The sequence below is a fragment of the Myxine glutinosa genome, chromosome 1 (assembly GCF_964187855.1).
Source record: "Myxine glutinosa chromosome 1, kmMyxGlut1.1, whole genome shotgun sequence".
NCBI lineage: Eukaryota > Metazoa > Chordata > Myxini > Myxiniformes > Myxinidae > Myxine > Myxine glutinosa.
In genome coordinates this window covers 212802056-212826220 of record NC_136261.1, presented here as the reverse complement: position 1 = coordinate 212826220, position 24165 = coordinate 212802056, and the positions used below count along the sequence as shown (strand labels likewise).

General features: G+C 45.2%; 1 protein-coding gene across 5 annotated transcripts in view; it reads left to right on the top strand.

The window, feature by feature from the left end:
- The window catches only part of LOC137433788 (rho guanine nucleotide exchange factor 25), a 278788-nt gene that overhangs the window by 202101 nt on the left and 52522 nt on the right, over window positions 1–24165 (top strand). For all 5 annotated transcript variants that reach the window (XM_078783280.1, XM_078783275.1, XM_078783260.1 and 2 more), the window contains one exon: window positions 17456–17745. In XM_078783280.1, the coding sequence (XP_078639406.1) occupies window positions 17456–17745 (290 nt within the window). The remainder of the gene's footprint in view (window positions 1–17455; window positions 17746–24165) is intronic.

Sequence of the window (24165 nt, the reverse complement as noted above, 5' to 3'; positions counted from 1 at the left end):
TTCGGGGTAAATCATCCTGGCAGTTTTCTGTTCCTGGATTGCTGGGAGTATCATGCTCTCGGTAATCTCCGTCGGCTTCCCCCTTTTGGTCTCAAGTGTGTTGGGGCGGTTAAAGGGTTGGGGGTTGGACCTCCCCCCGGTTAACACAGCCAATAAAGTGTCCCTATGGCCGCCTTGGACCATCGTGGTCCCAATAATTCACTTGGATTTACAGAGTAAGACAGACAGGGACAATCCCGTCGTGACAAGTAACATGGCTGTGGAATTCATTCACAAGTTTTGGAGTCAATCTCTCCATGCTTAAACAGATGGCTCCAAAGATCCGGGTCTTGGCCGCACTGCGGCTGTCTTCTGCATCCCCGATGTGAAGGTGACCAAGGCTTTCAGGCTTTCAGACCACCTGTCGGTATTTTCGGCAGAACTTTATGCAATTGTTTTGGCTCTTGAATGGATTATAGACTTTTATCCCCTCAGCGCGGTCATATTTTCCGACTCCCTCTCGGCTCTGATAGCGCTTAGGTCGTTCCAGCCTGGCAGTAGGAACGAATTGGTTCTCGAGGTAATTCATCTCGTAAGTTTGGCCCATTGGAGGGGCACGGTCGTCGATCTATGTTGGGTCCCGGCCCATGTGGGCATTGCAGGCAACGAAGTGTGTGATCAGGCGGCCAAACGCGCCCTCAATCTGGATTTCGAAACCCCGGTTCCGCTAGGCCAGGAAGACCTCTCTAATTTAATTAAACAGAAAATTAATGTTATATGGCAAAGTCAGTGGGACTCCTCCCCTAAGGGGAGGTGGTGTCACAAGGTGCATCCATCGATCGTGTCCTTGGGGTCGTCTCCCCGGCTCCCTCGCAGGGAGCAGTCTATCTTATGTCGACTCAGAATTGGACATTGTTTTCTCAATTTTTATCTTCACAGGATCGGGTGCCATCCCTCGGGGTGGTGCGTCGGTGTAAGGTTACCGAAGGTCTGGACCATGTTTTTTCCTTTTGTCCGCGTTATAATAACGCTAGATCTCGCCTTCAGCTTTCTGTCCGCGGAATGGGGATCACGTGGTCATGTCTGCCGGAAGCCTTTTGCTGGCTGGATCTGAAACATCCTGGGTTTTGTAGAACCGTTTTAAAGGTTATCAAAGAGACGGGGTTAGCAGTGTGAGGCTCTAGTTTTTCTCGGGTTAACCTCCTGGTTGGTTTGTTTGGATGTTAGGGTGCGTGGCGTATATAGAGCCTCGCGGCTCTTGAAAGCGCCAGTAAACCTCAAAAACGAAGAAGAAGAAGGCATTAGAGGGAAGAAGAAGAGGAACAAGAGGAAGACGAAAGGCCCTGCGTGGACTGAGAGAAGTGCTTCGAGATTAGATAGAGCCACAATGGTTCAGGGGGGGCAGCAGCAGCAGGTATTTGTCTTGTTCGTGATTTTGTGTGTTTTTTACGTATATAACGCATTGTAATTGTGTTTATATTTTTTGGTATAATCTCCTGCGATAAAAAGTTCCTTTGCGTGTCGTTGCTCGCAAACTGCAAGTCATGCTAGGCCTGACTTGTAGGCCGAAGAGGAAGGTAATCGGTTTTTAAATTACATTTTGGGTTCGGTTGCCCCTAATGTTCTGTACGAACAGTGAAAAATATAAAATGTTTCTTTCTTTAAGTTTATGTTCTTGGTCCAAGGATTTGGTGCGTTTTTATCTCCTTTCTTTCAGATGGAAACGGACGATTCGAAGCCGGGGGACGGATTGCGGCAGTACTACCAGACAAAGATAGAGGAGTTACAGGTACATTAATCACCACCTGGATAGATGTGTCAAGATTGATAAATGATTGGAATCCCTGCTAATTGATCGGTTTGTACGAATGCAAACCGGCACATTGGTCTCGGCGTCGATGGACCCCAAAACCTAGCACGTGGCTATTGGGGGAGTAGACGAAGCGTCATGGGGGTTTCCAGTAGTGACATCTTGGTGGCCTGTCGGACATCTTGGTGGCCTGTCGGACATCTAGGTGGCCTGTCGGACATCTTGGTGGCTTGTCGGACATCTTGGTGGCCTGTCGGACATCTAGGTGGCCTGTCGGACATCTAGGTGGCCTGTCGGACGTCTTGGTGGCCTGTCGGACGTCTTGGTGGCCTGTCGGACGTCTTGGTGGCCTGTCGGACGTCTTGGTGGCCTGTCGGACGTCTTGGTGGCCTGTCGGACGTCTTGGTGGCCTGTCGGACGTCTTGGTGGCCTGTCGGACGTCTTGGTGGCCTGTCGGACGTCTTGGTGGCCTGTCGGACATCTTGGTGGCCTGTCAGACATATTGCTATTGGTGGCCTGTCAGACATCTTGGTGGCCTGTCGGACATCTTGGTGGCCTGTCAGACATCTTGGTGGCCTGTCGGACATCTTGGTGGCCTGTCGGACATCTTGGTGGCCTGTCAGACATATTGCTATTGGTGGCCTGTCAGACATATTGCTATTGGTGGCCTGTCAGACATCTTGGTGGCCTGTCGGACGTCTTGGTGGCCTGTCAGACATATTGCTATTGGTGGCCTGTCAGACATCTTGGTGGCCTGTCGGACATCTTGGTGGCCTATCAGACATATTGCTATTGGTGGCCTGTCGGACATCTTGGTGCCCTGTCGGACATCTTGGTGGCCTGTCGGACATCTTGGTGGCCTGTCGGACATCTTGGTGCCCTGTCGGACATCTTGGTGGCCTGTCGGACATCTTGGTGGCCTGTCGGACATCTTGGTGGCCTGTCGGACATCTTGGTGCCCTGTCGGACATCTTGGTGTCTGTTGTCCCTAAGATTTTTCCAAACAATTCTAGTCCAAATTTTCTCCAAATTCCTGCCCTAACTCGGCTGTTGTCAGGCCTGGCCAGCCGGTTCGTGAAGACTCGGCCCAAGCTTCCCCCGGCTGACCCCATGAGGTGGGATAATAGTGGCCGTTAAAGAAGAAGAAGAACGATTATTATGACCAGAAGCACCTGCTCCCTACAGGAACCGCCAGAGGGGAGGGGTCATGCTACTATCTTTATGATTGCTAGCATATTGCTAGCTTTCAGAATTATTGGAATCTCCCGCGATGAAGCTATCTCTGAGGGCCTTTCACTCACTCACCGCAGGCAGGTAGGTGGTCTTTCTGTCTTCTACAGACTCCTCTCCGGCCTTGCACCCCCAGCTCTCTCTGTGCTCTGTCCCCCAAATATTCCTACAGGTCGCACAAGATCTGCCAGCAACCCTCTGATGGTTAAACTGCCGAAATCTCGGCTCTCTGCTCACCTTCACTCTTTCATTCCTCTTTTCTCCCGCCTCTGGAACAAACTCCCTCACTCCCTTCAATCCCACTCCTCCCTCCAGGTCTTTAAAACAGCTGTTCACCACCATCTCTTATCTTCCCCCATCCAAAACCTTGATCTTTTCTACCCCCGCTAATTCACCCCAGATCCACCTTGTTTGAAATTCCAACTTCTTTCCTGGAAGTCCTGGCAGTGTCCATATGTTTTATACCTCTCCCACCGCCCCCTTCCCATGCCCCCCCCCCCCCCCCAAAGCCCTCGCCCTCTCTCAGATCTCTCGATGTCTCCATGTCTCTCGGTCCCTGCTCTCAAATGTTGTGTTTGTGTCCTTCCCCCTCTCTCCCCATCTTGTCTACCGCTCCCGATGTTATATGTTTTATGTGTCGGTTTGTCTTTCTGTGTGATTAATGTTCGCTCTTTCACGAGCCTCGATCTTGTATACAAAAAAAAAAAAAAAAAAAAAAAAAAAAAATATATATATAAGACCTGTCGCTTCGTTGACAGGAACACCAATCTTTGCGTAATTGAAAAAAAAAGAAAAAAGAAGTTGTTTGGTGTTAAAAATACATTAAATGAAAGAAATGGGGAAAAATGTATAATTTGTATGATTTGGATTCGTGGAGATTTGGCATCAACGTGGTGCATAAAACATCTTTGCAGGGAGAGGGATAAGTGGTTATGTTTATTTCCTGAGACTGGTTTCATTGAAATGTGATCTCAAGTTAAAGAAGGATTCATGGGAGATGCTGCTCTCCGTGCAGGGATAACCAACGTGTTGGCATTTGCAGTTTTGACACGTGTCCAACCTTAAAAAACGTGTACCCATAAAAAACAAAAGTTTTCTAAATAAAGGAGTGACGCACTACAATGGGTGTTTTCTTGAAGATTCCACTTATTAAAATCGAAACAAATGGAAGATTCCATTTATTGAAATGTTAGGGGAAAGAGAGTTACTTTAACTCAAGAGTGGGGAATATTATTTTCCACATTTGTCCTTTGAAGAAGAAAAAAATTCTTTTAATTTGCCATAATTTGAAAAATGAAGAAGTCGTCATTGGTGTAAAGCAGCAACTCACTTTTCTATGGAGGGTTGAAGGTATGGAGGGTTGAAGGTATGGAGGGTTGAAGGTATGGAGGGTTGAAGGTATGGAGGGTTGAAGGTATGGAGGGTTGAAGGTATGGAGGGTTGAAGGTATGGAGGGTTGAAGGTATGGAGGGTTGAAGCTATGGAGGGTTGAAGCTATGGAGGGTTGAAGCTATGGAGGGTTGAAGGTATGGAGGGTTGAAGGTATGGAGGGTTGAAGGTATGGAGGGTTGAAGGTATGGAGGGTTGAAGGTATGGAGGGTTGAAGGTATGGAGGGTTGAAGGTATGGAGGGTTGAAGCTATGGAGGGTTGAAGCTATGGAGGGTTGAAGCTATGGAGGGTTGAAGGTATGGAGGGTTGAAGGTATGGAGGGTTGAAGGTATGGAGGGTTGAAGCTGAAGTTTGGCTCTAAAAAATAAAGCAGTGCAAAAAGAATTGCGGTGAAGAATACAAATGGCATGTTTTATAGGAGTGGTTTGTTACTGTTAGTGTTGAACTGTGGGTAATCTGACATCCTGTAGTTTGTACGTTTTGAATCTGGCGAGCTGTGTTTCGCCTTACTGTGGTTTAGCTCGCTTGGGGAGGCTTTCGTGGTGGGAGTGTGTGGAGGGTTATCCGATTTGCAAGTTAACAACCTTATTCATGGTATTTCAAAGTGACGGACATCTTGCGTTTGCAGTTGATCGTAAACGAGAAAAGCCAGAACCTGAGACGACTACAAGCACAAAGAAATGAACTTAACGCAAAAGGTAGGAAGCAAATGTTTGGTTTGACCATTTTACTAAATCTGTGATTATTTCACATTTGCACATCCTTGTCTATTTTGTCCTTTGAAAACATTTCTCTTCCACATTTGGTGGTGTATCTATTGAACGCACTTGTGATATTCTTTGTTGTTGGCGTTACCTCTGCCACCGAAGGTGGATGGAGGTTATGTTTTCACCTCTGTCTATTTGTCCGTTTGTGAACAAGATATCTCAAAGAGTTGTGGACAGATTCGGATGAAATTTGGCAGAGAGGTAGTGTATGTGACAAGGACGAAATGATTAGATTTTGGTGAAGATCCGGATTCGGATCCGGCTACTAGAATTTATTTAAGCGATTCTTCACCATTGGAAGATAAGGCCAAAAATGATATATAGCAGGATATCTCAAAAAGTTGTGGACGGATTTGGACGAAACTTGGTGGACATGTTGGGTGTGTGACAATGACGATTTGATTTGATTTTGGTGAAGATCTGAATATGAATTCGCATGTGAGAATTGTTTAATTTTTGAAGTGATTCTTCACCATTGAGAGATCGGGCAAAAAGCGATATATAACATTATATTTTAAAAAGTTATGGACGAGTTGTGAATAAATTTGGTGGATGAGTTGGGTAGGTGACAATACAAGCCGATTAGATTTTGGTTCAGGTCCAAATCCAGATCCGGCCTATCAGTGGGATACAAAATGTAAACTGTTCAGCTTGGCAGAGGTATATGCTCCATCAAGTGTTGTTCTAGTTGTTTCTGATTCTCTTTTCTTTCTTTCTTTCTTTTTTTTGGTGTATGGCTTTTGAAATCATCCATACGTCTGACATTCTCTGAAGACAACAACAACAACATGCATTTTAAGGCCATTTTCCCTGCTTGAGCGGGGGTTAGCCTTGCGGTCCCCATGACAATCTTCTCCATTTTGCCCTATTTTCTGCATCTCTCCTTGTTAACCCCCTTGCCCGCATTTCTTCTTCCACCATCTTTAGCCAAGTCTTTCTTGGTCTTCCCCGTCCTCGACTTCCTTCTACATTCATTTCCATCACTCTTCTCAACCAGTCACTTTCATCCTTCCTCAACACATGAACAAACCATCTCAAACTGTTTCTCTTCACAGCATCCATCACAGGCTCTATTCCCATCATCTTTCGCAATTCATCATTTGTCTTCCTCTCTCTCAACGATACTCCGCACATCCACCGAACCATTCGCATTTCCACCCTTTCCAGCCTTCGTTGCTGCTCTACGTTCATTACCCATGTCTCGCTCCCATAAATCATAACACTTCTCACACATGCAGCATTGCAGCATGCACCTTTCCCTTCAGCTTCAACGACACTCCCCTCCTCATCAGCACGCAACTCAGTTCCCGAAACTTCTTCCATGCACATCTCACTCTTGCAACCGTTGCCGAGTCTGATCCACCTTCTCCATTCAGCATGTCTCCGAGGTAGCAAAATGTTTTCACACCTTCCAGCTTCACGCCGTCTCCAAGATCCAACTCAACATTTCCTCCATCTGCAGCTCCCTCTGTGCACACCTTACACTTGAATGTAGCTGCCACACTGGTTAATGACCCTCTCAGACCACTACCTTTTTGATGAACCCACTCAGCGCACATTGTACATTGAATGGAGTTCACTCCGACACCCTTCCTGCACACAGCACTTGGCCACTTCCCAGTTCTTTCCACATCACCACATGCTTTACCACTTGCCATCCATCACCTTCGTCTTTCCGATATTCACCTTCAGACCTTTTGTCTCCATACATTCCTTCCACTTGTTCATCTTTTCCTTCAGTCCATCCATACTTTCTGCAATCAACACCAGATCATCTGCATACAACAACTCCCATGGTAAACCCTCCTTTACGTTCTGAGCCAGCACCTCCATCACAGCTACAAATAGTAGTGGACTTAGTACCGACCCCTGATGCACTCCCACCTTCACCTCAAACTCACCACTGTTCCCGTCCTTCGTCCTTACAGCTGTGCGCGCTCTTTTGTACATTGCCATCACTACTCTGATCAACCATTCCTCCACTCCTAACTTCCTCAATGCCCATGTCAATACTTTGCGTGGAACCCTATCGAATGCTTTCTCCAGATCAACAAACCCAATAAACAACTTCTTCCTCTTCTCCATGTACTTCTCCTGCAACTGCCTCACAATAAAGAGCACGTGTGTCGTTTCTCTTCCTGCAGGACATTCCCTGAAGCTGCTAACGAATTGTGTATATAAGGTGCCGCGGCAAATTTGGTGAAGGTCGCCACTTCCGTCCCCGTCCCCGTCCCCGTCCTTCTTGTCTCCATTGGTTTTACCCCCCCCCCCCCCCCCATCCTTTCTGCCAAATAAAGATGTCACTAATCCCAAACGTTGCTCTGAGGGTCTAAAGGTGTTTCATGGTATCAATTAATTTGTCATCTAATGGCAATCACTTGTCATTTGTGTCTGTATTTATCACTTGTGTCGTTCGATGATAGTTACCGGTACTTTTTATACCCCTGTGAGCACAAGCTTTATTCCCACGGGTTTACCTTTGCCTTGTTAATCCCATTCTCTTGATCATGTACAGTTCGCATGCTGCGGGAGGAGCTGCAGTTGCTGCAGGAACAAGGGTCTTACGTCGGGGAGGTCGTAAAACCAATGGACAAGAAAAAAGTTTTGGTTAAGGTAGATGAAAGAAAAAAAAATATATATTTGGTTTCTTTGGGCAAACTTCTTTCTGCATATGTTTGGGTGGGGGGACGGTGAAGCTTTGCAATCAAAAGTTGCCACGAGCTTGCCAAATACATATTGCAGGACGAATGAGTGTTGAAATGTGTTGAATTGATATTCCTGATGTGTTTTTAATTTTTCTTTTTTAAAGGTTCACCCAGAGGGCAAGTTTGTTGTGGACATTGACAAGAATATTGACATCAATGATGTAAGGTCGCAGCAAAAGTGTCATGATTCTTCTTCTTAGTTATTTATTTTTGTTCCATCTACATTGTTCTCTCCAGTGATGCAAGTGTACTAGGCATTTGGTCTGAATGTAGAGTACATCATTTCACTGCATTTCTCTGCACAAAGTCTTTTTGTGTGGGTGATCAGTGGTGTGAGTCTTGTCCATCTACCTGACGAGGGATAAAATGACTGAGGAGAGATCACATGTCACGTTTATCTATTTACAATGTCATTCATTGAACTTCATGTCGCATAGAAATGGAACAAGTGAATGCTGCTGTTCAGTCTTGGAAATAATTGTCCATATTCATCATGTAAATATCTATTTGAAGTATTTTCCTTGTTTAAATCCAGCATTCATGTTTGCCTGTACATTACTTGCTTTTGGAAAGAATGCTGAAATATCTGGGAAAATCAAGTGTATTGTTTAAAGCAGGCATGGATTCAGAAAATTAAATTGAGGGGGGGGGGGGGTCTCAATAAAGTTGGGGTTATATTTGGGGGGAGCATGGATACATTCGGATACTTTAATCCCATTTTCCAGGAAATCGCACCCAAAATCCTAAACCACTTGTTAAGAGTAGAGAACATTCACCTCTTTATATCTCCAAAGTCCAATTTTGTAATAAAGCAAGTTTGGTCTCGAAATAAAGTACAGACTATATTTTAAATATTTTCTTCTTGTTCTTGTTCATAGGTTGAGGAAGCAAAGTGAAGTCCATGAAGGTCTAAAATCGGCAATTCAAAAGTTTCCGTCGCCAATCTTGTAGCGTCCATGTTGCACTCCAATGAGAAGGCTCTAATGCGAGTATGCTTCCTCTGAGCTATCCGGTCAGCCCCCCAGAAAGTGGTAACTCGGGTCCAGGGTAGCTTGGTTGCGTTTTGTAACTTGCATGTTGGTTTTGAAAATGTTTTTTATGCATTCCGTCTCTAATGTATGTAGCCGGTTTTCAGATCAATACCTGTTATAATGAAACAACAGTTTAATATACTTGCACGCTTTATCTGTCTTGTCAAGTTGTTGGCAAACATTGGAATGCCCATTCCCATTAGGATTAAAATAAAATTGATTATTCGGATTTGGAACCTTGAACTGCATATTAAAGATGTAGGGCAGAAAACGGTCCGATTATGGTATAATTTGACCGGAATAATTAATCCACTGTTTAAGGTTTTCTTTCTCGATTGAATAGTTGAGCCTCGGATGAAGCCATAAATGTAGTAATTGGCTGCATCACATAGATAATACTGATTTTACCAGAGAAAGTGGGTGGATGAGTAGGTGCAGCAATTTCATAAATCATAGGTTGGGTAATTTTGTTTTTCTCCCCAAAAGTTGGCATAGCCCTGCCCCATCCCCCCCCCCCCCCCCCCCCCCCCATAAGCCTCAATGTTGGATCCATGCCTGAGGTTGTGTTTTCACAAGTTGTGCTACGATAAAAAAAAATATTCCCATCATCGATACGTTCTAAAGACTCTGCCTTGTGCAGGTGACGCCAAACTGTCGCGTGGCTCTACGGAATGACAGCTATACGCTGCACAAGATCCTTCCAAATAAGGTGGATCCCTTGGTATCCCTCATGATGGTTGAGAAAGTTCCCGATTCGACATACGAAATGATTGGTGGCCTGGACAAGCAGATAAAAGAGATCAAGGAGGTGATTGAGCTGCCAGTGAAGCATCCAGAACTATTTGAAGCTCTCGGCATTGCACAACCTAAGGTGATGCTTCCTTTCAGCAATTGCATTCCAATATGTTTGTTCACTCCTTTATTTATTTATTTTATTTCCTGGTTTGAATGCAGGATAATGTGTAATCATGATACCATGTCTCTGGTCTGAGGCCTGTTTTAGTCAAAAGTTTAAAAGTGCATTGATTTCACCATACAGGTGTCCCCCGCTTAAGGTTTGCAGAGTGAAGGCTCCCTACAATGAATAGCTTAATTTAGCCTATTCATAACAAAGGTCTTCATTCACTACGAGAAGGAGCTGAGCCGGTCACAGTGTCATGGTGATTGTGTGATGTCACTTTTTCAATGGGTGATTAACGTTTTAGTGGGGGGGGTGGGGCATTAATTTTTCAGAAGGCTTGCAAAATAATTCACTTTTCAGAATGACAGGGTTAAAAATAACTATCTCCTCCACCATTTCCCACCTCCATCCTGAATGGAAACTAGGACTCAAGATTGTTTAGGTAAGTGCTACAACTAAATTAAATTTATTATTTTGTTACTGTGTCTTTATTATTAGGTAAATAATATTATAGATTCACTTGTTTTGCTGAAAATTATTTTTTTCATTATATAATAAGAAAATTAATAACAACAACATGCATTTTAAGGCTATTTTCCCTGCTAGAGTGGGGGTTAGCCTTGCGGTCCCCATGACCATCTTCTCCATTTTGCCCTATTTTCTGCATCTCTCCTTGTTAACCCCCTTGCCTGCATTTCTTCTTCGACCATCTTTAGCCAAGACTTTCTCGGTCTTCCCCGTCCTCTACTTCCTGCTACATTCATTTCCATCACTCTTCTCAACCAGTCACTTTCATCCTTCCTCAACACATGACCAAACCATCTCAACCTGTTCCTCTTCACAGCATCAATCACAGGCTCTATTCCCATCATCTTTCGCAATTCATCATTTGTCTTCCTCTCTCTCAACGAAACTCCACACATCCACCGAACCATTCGCATTTCCACCCTTTCCAGCCTTCGTTGCTGCTCTACATTCATGACCCATGTCTTGCTCCCATAAATCATAACACTTCTCACACATGCAGCATACACCTTTCCCTTCAGCTTCAACGACACTCCCCTCCTCATCAGCACGCCACTCAGTTCCCTAAACTTCTTCCATGCACATCTCACTCGAGCAACCGTTGCCGAGTCTGATCCACCTTCTCCATTCAGCATGTCTCCGAGGTAGCAAAATGTTTTCACACCTTCCAGCTTCATGCCGTCTCCAAGATCCAACTCAACATTTCCTCCATCTGCAGCTCCCTCTGTGCACACCTTACATTTGAATGTAGCTGCCACACTGGTTAATGACCCTCTCAGACCACTACATTTTTGATGAACCCACTCAGCGCACATTGAATGGAGTTCACTCCGACACCCTTCCTGCACACAGCACATGGCCACTTCCCAGTTCTTTCCACCTCACCACATGCTTTTCCACTTGCCATCACCTTCGTCTTTCCTATATTCACCTTCAGACCTTTTGTCTCCATACATTCCTTCCACTTGTTCATCTTTTCCTTCAGTCCATCCATAGTTTCCGCAATCAACACCAGATCATCTGCATACAACAACTCCCATGGTAAACCCTCCTTTACGTTCTGAGCCAGCACCTCCATCACAGCTACAAATAGTAGTGGACTTAGTACCGACCCCTGATGCACTCCCACCTTCACCTCAAACTCACCACTGTTCCCGTCCTTAGTCCTTGCAGCTGTGCGCGCTCTTTTGTACATGGCCATCACTACTCTGACCAACCATTCCTCCACTTCTAACTTCCTCAATGCCCATGTCAATACTTCGTGTGGAACCCTATCGAATGCTTTCTCCAGATCAACAAACCCAAGAAACAACTTCTTCCTCTTCTCCATGTACTTCTGCAACTGCCTCACAATAAAGAGCGCGTCTGTCATTCCTCTTCCTGGCATAAATCCAAACTGCATTTCGTCGATCTTCACCTTCTTCCTTATCCTCCTCTCCAACACCCTTTCCAATACCTTCATTCCATGCTCCAATAACTTTATCGCTTGATAGGAGCCACAGTCCAGAGGGTCACCTTTCCCTTTGTATAGAGGGACGAGGGTACTCGATTCCCAATCCACTGGAATGCAGCCTTCTTTCACCACCAGATTACAGATCTTTGTCATTCTCTTCACACCCCAACTTCCTGCTGCCTTCAACATATCTCCCACAACTCCCGTCGGCCCTCCCGGTTTCTACTCTTCATTGCTTTTATCGCTTCCTCAACTTCTTTCTCTGTTATCTTCTCTGCCGGCCCTAAAACTGGGTTACTCTCTATGTTGCCATCCCATTCATTCTCTGTATTCAACATTTCCATATATCTTTTCCATCTTCCTTTAATTCCATCTGGGTCCACAACGATTTGTCCCACTTCATCCTTCAAGCAACTCACCCCCATCACATTACACCTCTCTTTCGCTATCTGCTTTGCAATCCTGAATACCGCTCTCTGACCCTCTTCCGAATCCAAGCTTTCTCCGAACATTTTCCTACATGCCTCCTGCGCCTTTGCTACCTCTTTCTTTGCAGCCTTCTTGGCTGCCTTATAACTTTCATGCTCTGCTTTGTCTACTCCCGTACCCTTCGCCTTCTGCCACTCCTTGAACTTCTTCCTCTTCTCGACAATCCTCTTTCCAACAACATCATCCCACCACCATGTTTCCGAGTGCCTCGGTGGTCCTTTTGTCCATCCACATACCTCACCAACGGCTCCCAACAGACTATCTTTCATTGACATCCAACCACGTTCAAGCTCAACCACATCATCCTCTTCCCTACTCAGCCTCTCTTTTAATGCCTCCCTTACTGTCACCTCTTTCAACCTCCACACCTTCATTCTCGGTTGGTACTTCACCAGCCGAGCTCTCTTCGCACCTTTCACCCTTATGTTGCAGACAACCAAGTGGTGCTGTGAAACAGCCTCCTCCCCCGGGATCACCTTTGTGTCCCGGAGGTGCCCCCTATCTCGCCTACGCACCATCAGGTAGTCAACGGTTGTTGTCGACCCACCTGACGTGTATGTAACAAGCTTATTATCCCCTTTCTGGATAGTCTAGTAGGAAGACTAGGTCCCCCTGCACCCCCCGGAGATATACTTCTAATCAGTGTTTCTAGATTGGAAAAAATGTGTAGAAAATGACTAGCTATGGCCCCAAGCTGAAAAAATGTCCCACATACCATTTTTATGCAAATTACTGCTGCAAATTTTATGCAAAATTATGCAAATTTTATGCAAATTTTTGATGAGGAGTAGAGTTGAGGGGTCTTTGAGGGCTTCATCGAGGTGCTCTCGGTTGCAAGACTGGGTCATTCTGAGAAGCACAGCAGGGTCAGAGATCATGATGTTCTCCTCCTCAGTGAATCTCTCCATCAACAGCCTCTCCATTGCCTCACACACTGTTTTGAGGCAAAAGAGGGACTTTGCGTAGGCCTTTCCACTGAGAACACCTTTGAGAGATCCACTTGTTACTAGTTGTGCCTCAAAGAGAATCTCTGCATATCCAGAACCACGCATCTTGTGTCCAGTGAGCATCCCGATGTAGTTCATGGATGTGTGGAAGGGTCCAATCGTTACTACATGACTAGCAAATTCATTTGGCCAGCGCCAGATGATGGGAAGGGCTTTCATGCAGACACCCAGATCAAATGTATTCAGGACCCATCTCTGACCCACCTCAGCAGTTGCTGCCTCGGAACGCTTCAGTAGCTCACGAACAACTGCGTTGTCTGTGATCGGTCTGTGCCTGGTGCCTGCATGGCATGGCAATGGCCTGCAGCCTGTGCCTGGGCTAGGGGGTTTCACCTCTGCAACTGGTTCTCCCCCACCCAGCAAATCAACAGTCGACTACTGCACGCCTATCCACCAACCGATCACAGACAACGCAGTTGTTCGTGAGCTACTGAAGCGTTCCGAGGCAGCAACTGCTGAGGTGGGTCAGAGATGGGTCCTGAATACATTTGATCTGGGTGTCTGCATGAAAGCCCTTCCCATCATCTGGCGCTGGCCAAATCAATTTGCTAGTCATGTAGTAACGATTGGACCCTTCCACACATCCATGAACTACATCGGGATGCTCACTGGACACAAGATGCGTGGTTCTGGATATGCAGAGATTCTCTTTGAGGCACAACTAGTAACAAGTGGATCTCTCAAAGGTGTTCTCAGTGGAAAGGCCTACGCAAAGTCCCTCTTTTGCCTCAAAACAGTGTGTGAGGCAATGGAGAGGCTGTTGATGGAGAGATTCACTGAGGAGGAGAACATCATGATCTCTGACCCTGCTGTGCTTCTCAGAATGACCCAGTCTTGCAACCGAGAGCACCTCGATGAAGCCCTCAAAGACCCCTCAACTCTACTCCTCATCAAAAATTTGCATAAAATTTGCATAATTTTGCATAAAATTTGCAGCAGTAATTTGCATAAAAATGGTATGTGGGACATTTTTTCAGCTTGGGGCCATAGCTAGTCATTTTCTACACATTTTTTCCAATCTAGAAACACTGATTAGAAGTATATCTCCGGGGGGTGCAGGGGGACCTAGTCTTCCTACTAGACTATTAGTGCATGTCAGCTGTTCATAACTTGGTAATTTCTAATTTGTGCAATCCTTTGTCATGATAATCCCTTTCAAGTAGAGGTTTTATGATTTTTGTTTGTAACAATGCACTATGAAGCAAAAACACAAGTCGAATAATGCTAATACTATGTGTATACCGACATTCATAGTCCTGTTTATTTTTCACAGCAAGATGTTGCTAAACTACAGAGAATTGAGTAATGCTGTAATTATGTCGTTTAAATAGCTAGCTGTATAAATGCTGCAATAATCATACCGACTGTGGCTTGCCTTGCTCGATTTGTATTTCTGTCATTATGCATGATGTGTACATGTCTGCCTGTTTGTCCAGATGATTTATCGTTATCATGAGGGTTGCCTATTTTTTGCAAATCAAATTTTGCTTTTGGTAGGAGGTTAATTAAAATTTAGAACGACAGTTTTCGTCTCTTGTTGTCTTTCACCAACCAAAAAAAGCCTGGTGTTGGCTCAACGATTAAGGTGGCTGGCTTGAGATCTTAGGGTCCTGAGTTTGAGCCCCTATCATGCTATTGAATTAACACCAGGTGGGTTGACTCAGCCTATCGTACTTCGGAGGTCGACAAAATGAGTACCACTAGCTTACTGGTATGGGGGGCACTGCATCAGCAGCTCAGCACCCCCATAAAATGATGCAGCCAAGCAGCTACAGGCTGCACACAAAACCACCACCACCACCAACCAAAAACATGTCAACGAGAGAGTTCATATACTCTGCACAGTCTTCAGATACTCGTAGAATGACATGGATGGGGTCTGGCAGCAGTAAATTTGATTGGTTGAGATGATGTAAAATGCACAATATTTTGTCCAAGTTCTGCTAAACGGAAGGTTTTTGAAAATAACAAAAAGGTGATTTGTGTTCTGCAGTGTTCAGGTATATAATTCAATTGAAATAAAATACGGATTTTAAAGTTTGTATAAAATTTTCTTTGAACGTTTACTGCCGTTGATGCAGCGTCTTTTACACCACCTTATTTAACACATTATAGAGAGCTTCGTAAGCGAACCTCTATGCCAATTGCATGTATATGTAAATCCATTCAAAATTTCACTTTCATTTCAAATTTCACTAAAAAAATATTTTCACATTTTCCCCCATTCCCTTGGGAACAAAATTTCATGTTGTCATTTCAAATGTCCCTTCCATGATCCGCCATCTTGTCCCTTCCATGATCCGCCATCTTGTCCCTTCCATGATCCGCCATCTTGTCCCTTCCATGATCCGCCATCTTGCTCACGTGATCTTGCTTTGGTCTGGCGTGACCGATAAATTATTTTCACCTGGTGATTAAAATCAATATATATATATATATATATATATATATATATATATATATATATATATATATATATATATATATATATATATATATATATATATATATATATGAATTCATTTATTAATTTATTGTTCATTGTTCGCTTTTTCATAAAAGCATCTTGCTCACGTGATCTTGCTTTGGTCTGGCGAGACCGATAAATTATTTTCACCTGGTGATTAATATCAATAAATTACAATACAGTACTGTACAGAACGGATTTTGAATTCGAAACCGTTCATAATTTTGCCAGCTACACCGACTTCTTTTTTCCACCAGCTACACCGGCTTCAGTTTTCCGCCAGCTACACTGACTTCATTTAACCTTTAAGCCAGGTACACCGATTTCAGTACGTACCTGCCAGTCGGACCTACGTACCTGGTCCAGTTGACTAGAAGTCTAGAGCTCTAGACTATATAGCCTACAGTCGGTAAGTCCTGCATTCTATCCCAATCTATCCATTCAATAAAATTAATTTGAATTTTAATTCTAAGCCCAAGAACATACAACCTAGCCTAGCTAGGCCTAGGCCTACAGATGTTTGTGAGGGCTGCGTACTCGATCGACTGACCATTGTCGACGAAGCTTTCACTCTACGCAATGCGTATTCATATTATTTGTTCTTCGTGCCTGTTGTTTGTGTCCTTTATGACGTCGTTAAAAACAGTAAGTGTCCTGTTTGGAATGATTTTCAATTTTGTTTCGCTGCCAAACAGGCAGAGAGTGTGAAATAATTACCTTACTCCTCTCTGCACATGAAGCACTGGTATTGGCTTAACAGTTAGTTAAGGTGGCTGGTTTGAGATCTCAGGATCCTGAGTTTGAGCCCCATCATGTCTTTGAATTAACACCAGATGGGTTGACTCAGCCTGTCGTACTTCTGAAGTTGACAAAATAAGTACCAGTTTATTGGGAAGAATGAGCCATTTGAGTATCCTGTGTGTGACGTATGCAACATCTAGGCCCCACCGTCGACAACATATAACAACCGGATACGGATGCAGACGTCATTTCCAGGTTGGCGGGCCCAGGAAGTGACGTCGTGTTTTATACTCGTACAATAAAAGCCACTTTGAATTCAGCTGAATTGGTGTTCTTTTGGAGGAACTACCACTGTCGGAGTGGCGACACATCCAGGATTGTGCCCAATAGCCTAGGAAACTGCTTCAGCAGCCATATGCAAAAGTTGTGGTCTTCTTCTTGTCTGTTCATGTGTAATCAGGTCAAATTCAGAGCCAAAGTTCTGCTAAACTGCAGGTTCGTTTTCCCATTCATGTTCCAATTCATGTCCAAATATAACATTCAGTTTAAATGAAGTTGTTCTTCAATCATAAACTGGCGTTTGTAGACAGACAGACAGATGGACAGACAGAAGTGAACCAATTGCTCAATCCCATTTTTGCTTCGCGTACACAGGGTAACAAGACAGGTAATCACTTTCACCCACCATGGTGCTATCTTAATGTAGACAGCCTGTGAGTGCTGTATTAACGTTGATATGCAAGCGGACTCACACACTGACACACACACACACACACCAATTAAAACAGCCTCACCTATCAGTTTATTGGGAAGAATTAGTATAAAATTGATGTGTCCTTTCAAGAACGAGTGAGGCTGATACAATAGAATGAATTGCTAATGATAGGGAATCACCTGAAGGTTTTGCAGTCATAAGGCTTACTGACTATAAAACCAATATTTTTCTCCTCTTTTCTGTAGAAACTCCAGCAACATCTGAGAGTGGTCATACTCCAGGACCAGGTTTTGGCACCAATTCTACAACCACGGTCCATAAAGGATCCCCCAGTGGCAGTGCAAGTACATTGCGAAAATGGCTAGCAGGCCCTGTTCGGAGACTAAGTGGGGCAGGATCCAAGGCAGAAAGCTCGCGCAATTCAGCAACAGCTGTTGTGAATCGAAAAACTCAAGCAACCGCAGGAAAGGCCGAGAAGTGTGCTGTTGAGTCAGGAGAAGTGGGAAAATCATCACGTGAAGAAACTTTGAGTGAGGTAAGTGTCTAGTGTTCATATTGATAACGAGATGTTGCATCAATATTATTTAACTAGCCGAAACCCGTGGAACATCCACGGAAGGGAGGATGTGGTGTATGGATAGAGTGCACCATTATGGATGGCATAGGGGAGCGTTCATGGGATCTTCTTCTTCCGTTAAGCTCCAATCTTTTCTCTTTAAGTTAAGTCCAATCAGTCCTCTCTGCTCGAAGTGCTCAGGCCATGCCTTCCCGCTCTCATACTTTTATTGCCGTTCGGTGTAGAAAGGGATTGACATATCGTTCGTCTGTTTCAGCTCGTTATCTTTAAGCTTCCTTACGTCTCGCCACCTGCTACACCTCTCTGAGTTACGAGGATTTATGCAACGCACCCCGAGTATCGCAGCGTCACTCCATTTAACTTTATTAAAATGACGATAAAGACGTTTCCTTATATATCCTAATTTAAAATGTTCAAGGGAATAAAAAGACCATTTGGTTCACACCACCCATGTTCACACCACTCGACTGTCCAATCAGCGGACGGCTCGCTTCGCCTTCGCCCAGCAGACGCCAATACGATGGCGTCGTAAGATGGCGTCGTATCGGCAGTTAATCGGATGCTTTTGGGCCCCAACGTCGGCTAATTCAGATTTTTCGAGTATGGCTGTACGTGATAAACAAAGAGCGCGGTTCGTAGATCATAAATCCATTGGTGCCATGGGCATCGGGTCACTGGGTGCGGCGTAAAAGGGATAGCAAAGTCGAGTCCTTACGCTATTATTATATAGACTAGCCGAAACCCGTGGAACATCCACGGAAGGGAGGATGTGGTGTATGGATAGAGTGTACCATTATGGATGGCATAGGGGAGCGCTCATGGGATCTTCTTCTTCCGTTAAGCTCCAATTTTTTCTCTTTAAGTTAAGTCCAAACAGTCCTCTCTGCTCGAGGTGCTCAGGCCATGCCTTCCCGATCTCATACTTTTATTTCCATTCGGTGTAGAAAGAGATTGACATATCGTTCGTCTGTTTTCAGCTCGTTATCTTTAAGCTTCCTTACGGCTCGCCACCTGCTACACCTCTCTGAGTTACGAGGATTTATGCAACGCACCCCGAGTATCGCAACGTCACTCCATTTAACTTTATTAAAATGACGATAAAGACATGAAACCCGTGGAACATCCACGGAAGGGAGGATGTGGTGTATGGATAGAGTGTACCATTATGGATGGCATAGGGGAGCACTCATGGGATCTTCTTCTTCCGTTAAGCTCCAATTTTTCTCTCTTTAAGTTCAGTCCAATCAGTCCTCTCTGCTCGAAGTGCTCAGGCCATGCCTTCCCGCTCTCATACTTTTATTTCCATTCGGTGTAGAAAGAGATTGACATGTCGTTCGTCTGTTTTCAGCTCGTTATCTTTTAGCTTCCTTACGTCTCGCCACCTGCTACACCTCTCTGAGTTACGAGGATTTATGCAACGCACCCCGAGTATCGCAACGTCACTCCATTTAACTTTAGTAAAATGACGATAAAGACGTGAAACCCGTGGAACATCCACGGAAGGGAGGATGTGGTGTATGGATAGAGTGTACCATTATGGATGGCATAGGGGAGCGCTCATGGGATCTTCTTCTTCCGTTAAGCTCCAATTTTTTCTCTTTAAGTTAAGTCCAATCAGTCCTCTCTGCTCGAAGTGCTCAGGCCATGCCTTCCCGCTCTCATACTTTTATTGCCGTTCGGTGTAGAAAGAGATTGACATATCGTTCGTCTGTTTTCAGCTCGTTATCTTTAAGCTTCCTTATGTCTCGCCACCTGCTACACCTCTGAGTTACGAGGATTTATGCAACGCACCCCGAGTATCGCAACGTCACTCCATTTAACTTTATTAAAATGACGATAAAGACGTTTCCCTATATATCCTAATTTAAAATGTTCAAGGGAATAAAAAGACCATTTGGTTCACACCACCCATGTTCACACCACTCGACTGTCCAATCAGCGGACGGCTCGCTTCGCCTTCGCCCAATACGATGGCGTCGTAAGATGGCGTCGTATCGGCAGTTAATCGGATGCTTTTGGGCCCCAACGTCGGCTAATTCAGATTTTTCGAGTATGGCTGTACGTGATAAACAAAGAGCGCGGTTCGTAGATCGTAAATCCATGAGTGCCGTGGGCATCGGGTCACTGGGTGCGGGGTAAAAGGGATAACAAAGTCGAATCCTTACGGTATTATTATATAGATATTCAGTCCCCAGTCCAGTGTTTTTTCCGAATGAATCAAAAAGACAATCTTATATTGTATAAAATGTGAGTTAAAGTAAAGATGTTATATTTGTTTTGGCCTGGATAAGTTGTTCCTCCATCAGGAGTTCACCAAACTCCTACCGGGCACACCGATTCTACCACCAAATGTCTCATTCCTCATCCTGACTGGTAAACTACACTGTTATACACTCTAAAAGGATGGAATGAACAAAATATGCATCAACTGACACTAACTGCCATGGGAAGCAGGGATAGTCCAGGAGCCAGTTTTCAAGAGAGGCCTAGAAAATGAGTTTCGTGCAACACCCACTACACAGTTGGTTTGTCATTTCAGGGTGCTTGGGATACATCTGTAGAACAAATCCAGCCCTGATGTAGTTAAATTGTGGCAGCAACAATAAATGGCAGCCACTTTTCTATTAAGGGGGTAGTGTAAAGTTCGAATTTGACGATTTTTTTTTGTATTTTTGTTTTTTCAGCTCTTCCAATAGGGATTTTTCAACATTATAATTAAAAGAATAGTGGGAAGTATGAGCGGATTTTCGTTATGCTGTTCAGGCATGATTTTTAAAAAAAATTATTATTATACCTTGTATTATACCCAAAACACACAAAATCGCTGAAATATGTAGTTTTTGCTTTTCGACTGTAATTATGCAATATCATCTTTATGTTGTTCAAATGCGGTTATGGTTGTAATATGATATATCTTTATGACCCTTTCAAGAAACAAAATTGGACAATCCTTAAGTAAAATCAGAAAAATATAGATTTCATTTCCCCTTAAATCATCAACCCCACTCCTGTTTTGACCAAAAGTCCACAAATAATCTCAGCAAAAATATCTCACCAGGTCAAATCTGGCTGCATATCATAACCATAGTCATTCACTGAACATTACAATGTTAACATATAACTGTTATTTGTTGTATTATTAAAATTAACATATTTTGCTACTGAATCATCCTCTAAGTGGTATAAAATCACGAAAATGTCACATTAATCTTCCTCATCATCATCTTCTGAGTCGCTTGTGGTAGGTTCTTTGTTTGGGTTTTTGCATAGTTCACCTCCCATGCAGGTGCAGGCTTCTGTGCATGGCATGTTATTGTTCTTGCAGGCACATACGTGGCTGCGTTGACATGCAGACACTTTACACTTGCACGCGGTCAGCTCAACTAGTCCAACTGGAGCAGGGTCTTTGGTCATGAGGGTAGGCTGGAGAGTTCCATCTTCGATGTTCCATCCATTACCATCTGGCTTTGGTAGTGCTTGGTTGGGGAGCAATGACTTCTTCCAGATGAATGACTGATAGTTAGCTCGATAAATGTGTTGCCTAATACTGTCAGATGTTGGTGGTAGGCATTCACTCTTCTGCCTTTTCTGGCAGAACATCCAATATCTGATTTCGTCCGCCGTGTCACCTGCTGCCTGAGTTGTTGTGTACAGGGAGCATATGAAACGTTCATAAGCACGGACAGTATCCTCTGTCGGTGGGATAATATCTCCCTGTAGCCTGTAGGGGCTAAGATAAATAAATAAATAAAAATGAAATCCGTCAAAATCTCAGATTTACACCTTGGACACCACCCCCCTCATAGAAAAGTGGCTGCCATTTATTGTTGCTGCCACAATTCATCTGTACATCAGGGCTGGATTTGTTCTATAGATGTTCCCCAATCACCTGGCAGTGACAAACCAACTGTGTAGTGGGTGTTGCACGAAACCATTTTGAGCAGATTCTGGCTCCCGGACTAGGAAAACAATTTTTTGTATAGCATCGAGGTTTGTGGAGGAACTAAAACACAGAACGGATGAGGACGTAACAGAATGAAAGGACCAACAAAGAGTGGTGTGGGGGGCATGGGAGGGGAGAAAGACAACAGCAGTGTTTGAGGGACACAATAGAGGGAAAATTAGAGGGATAAGGGACATTTGGAAGGACATAGGGGGTGAAGAAGATGGATACCGCTGCAAACTCTCAATGCAGAGGTGGAAAGAAAAGATGGAATCCCAGAAAGAGGTTTGTTTGGAGATGATGAATGCCTGGGAGTAGAAAATATAATGGCTGTGAGTGGGGAATGAACTAAGATGGTGGTGAACAGCTGTCTTGAGGCTCTGGAGGGAAGAATGAGATTGAAGAGTCTGAGGAAGTTGATTCCACAGGTGGGGAACAAATGAATGGAGGTTAGCAAAGTGAGATCTGGATTATGAGAGTTCCATTAGAGGGAGGTTACTATCAGACCACGTTCAACCCACAGAAATCCGATAGGGGGTGAGGGTGTGTGTTGGGGACAGAGCATGGAAATGGCAGAGGATGCAAGACCAGAAAAGAGGTTATAGAAGACAGAGAGACTACAGACGTGTCTGTGATGTGAAATTAATAGGCCCACAGACAGCTTCATAGTGGAGATACCAATGATTTTTGAAGGCCTTGGTTTCCCTGGCATCAAGCATAAAAAGGTATGAAGCAAAGACGCCATTTCAAAGGAAATATGAGCAGTCAATCAAGCTGCAGATGTGAAAGCCTGTCAGGAAACAAAAGTTCAAGGAAAGACTTTGTAAGATAGAGGATGTCCAGTCGATGACTGGCTTTGGAGGCCAACTTGGATATGTGGTTATCCCAAGAAAGACCATGGCTGATGGTGTGTCCCAAAAGTTTAAGTGACTGAACTTTTCAAAAAGTTTCTTAAGGTGGCAGTTTTGTCCTTTCAAGAGATTTAGGGCCTGCGTCCATTGTTATGAGAGCAGAAGCAGAATATCCAGGGTAAAGTGACTGTGTATGAATTCGAATCGATGTTCTGAGATCAGACCGTTGGAGATAAGGAAGCATTTGATGTGCTGTCCCAATGTGCCTGTTCTCCACTGGTGTTGTGTTTTCCTCTCTCTCTCTCTTCCCCTCTTGTCTGCCGCTCCCTTTATTATCTGTTCGATGTGTTAGCTCTTACACGAGCCTCGACTTGGTATAGAAAAAAATACCATCTCTTATCTTTCCTCATCCAAAACCTTGATCTTTTCTACCCCCGTTAACCCACGCTAAATCCTCCTCCTTCAAATTCCGATTTCTTTCCAGAAAGTCCTTGTAGTGTCCATCTTGTTTATTACAGGTGCATTGACTAACAGGTAAATGAAATTTCCCCATTGCTTAAAAGAACACGTTGGCCCCAAATTATTATGTGATCAACAATTACATTAATACTAGCTGGAAGCCTGTGGTAAAAAATACCAAGATAGAAAAATATAATAATGTGGTGCAGGAGCACACACATTGAACAAAGGTAGGCCACAACGCTTTGGTTATCATCGAGCTCTTTATTCATTGCTCACTCATCCGCACTGGAGCGCTCCGGGCTGCGCGCCCGGTGTATATCCCGCGGCCACGCCTACCCCTCGGGCGTGGCCGCCGCCCACTTGGTGCGTGGAATGATGCCCTCACGCCAGTGAGCTTTCGTGTCCGCCACACGCGCCCCCCCAGAATTCCCGCGCACCTGGAGGGCCAGTTTGCGGGGCAACCGGATGACCCGGCCGAAGCGCCCTCTGGCGACTGGCGGCGTCCGGGGTGCAGGGATGCCTCCGGTTGCACCCGGGATGGGTGCAGGACCGGGGGGCGGCGTGCCGACGGGCCTGGGTGGTGCCGGGGGTCCGCCCGCAGGGGGGCGGCCCCGACGCGGGGGCCGAGCCACCGGCGGTGGGTGGTCCACGTCGAAGTGGGCCGGTTTGAGGCGATCCACCGAGACGCGGTCGGGAGTGCCGCCGATGTCCAAGGTGAAATGTTTCACCCCGGTCTCCAGCACGTGGAAAGGCCCGTCGTACGGGGGCTGCAGTGGTGTCCGGTGGGCGTCGTGCCGGACGAAGACGTACTCCGCGGTGCGAAGCTCCGGGGCGACGTGCGTAGGCGGGTGCCCGTGGTGCGCCGTCGGCACCGGGGCGAACCTCCGGGCGGTCTCCTGCAGTGCGGAGCGCTCCTGCGCCGCGGACCATGGTGCCGTGGGGTCGGGGAGGAACTCGCCCGGCACCCGCAGCGGTTGTCCGAAGACCAACTCCGCCGCGGATGCGCGCAGGTCGTCCTTGGGCGCCGTCCGGAGGCTCAGCAGGACCCAGGGGAGCCTGTCAACCCAGCCGCCGTCGCGGAGGGTGGCCCGGAGCGCGGCCTTCAACGAGCGGTGGAAACGC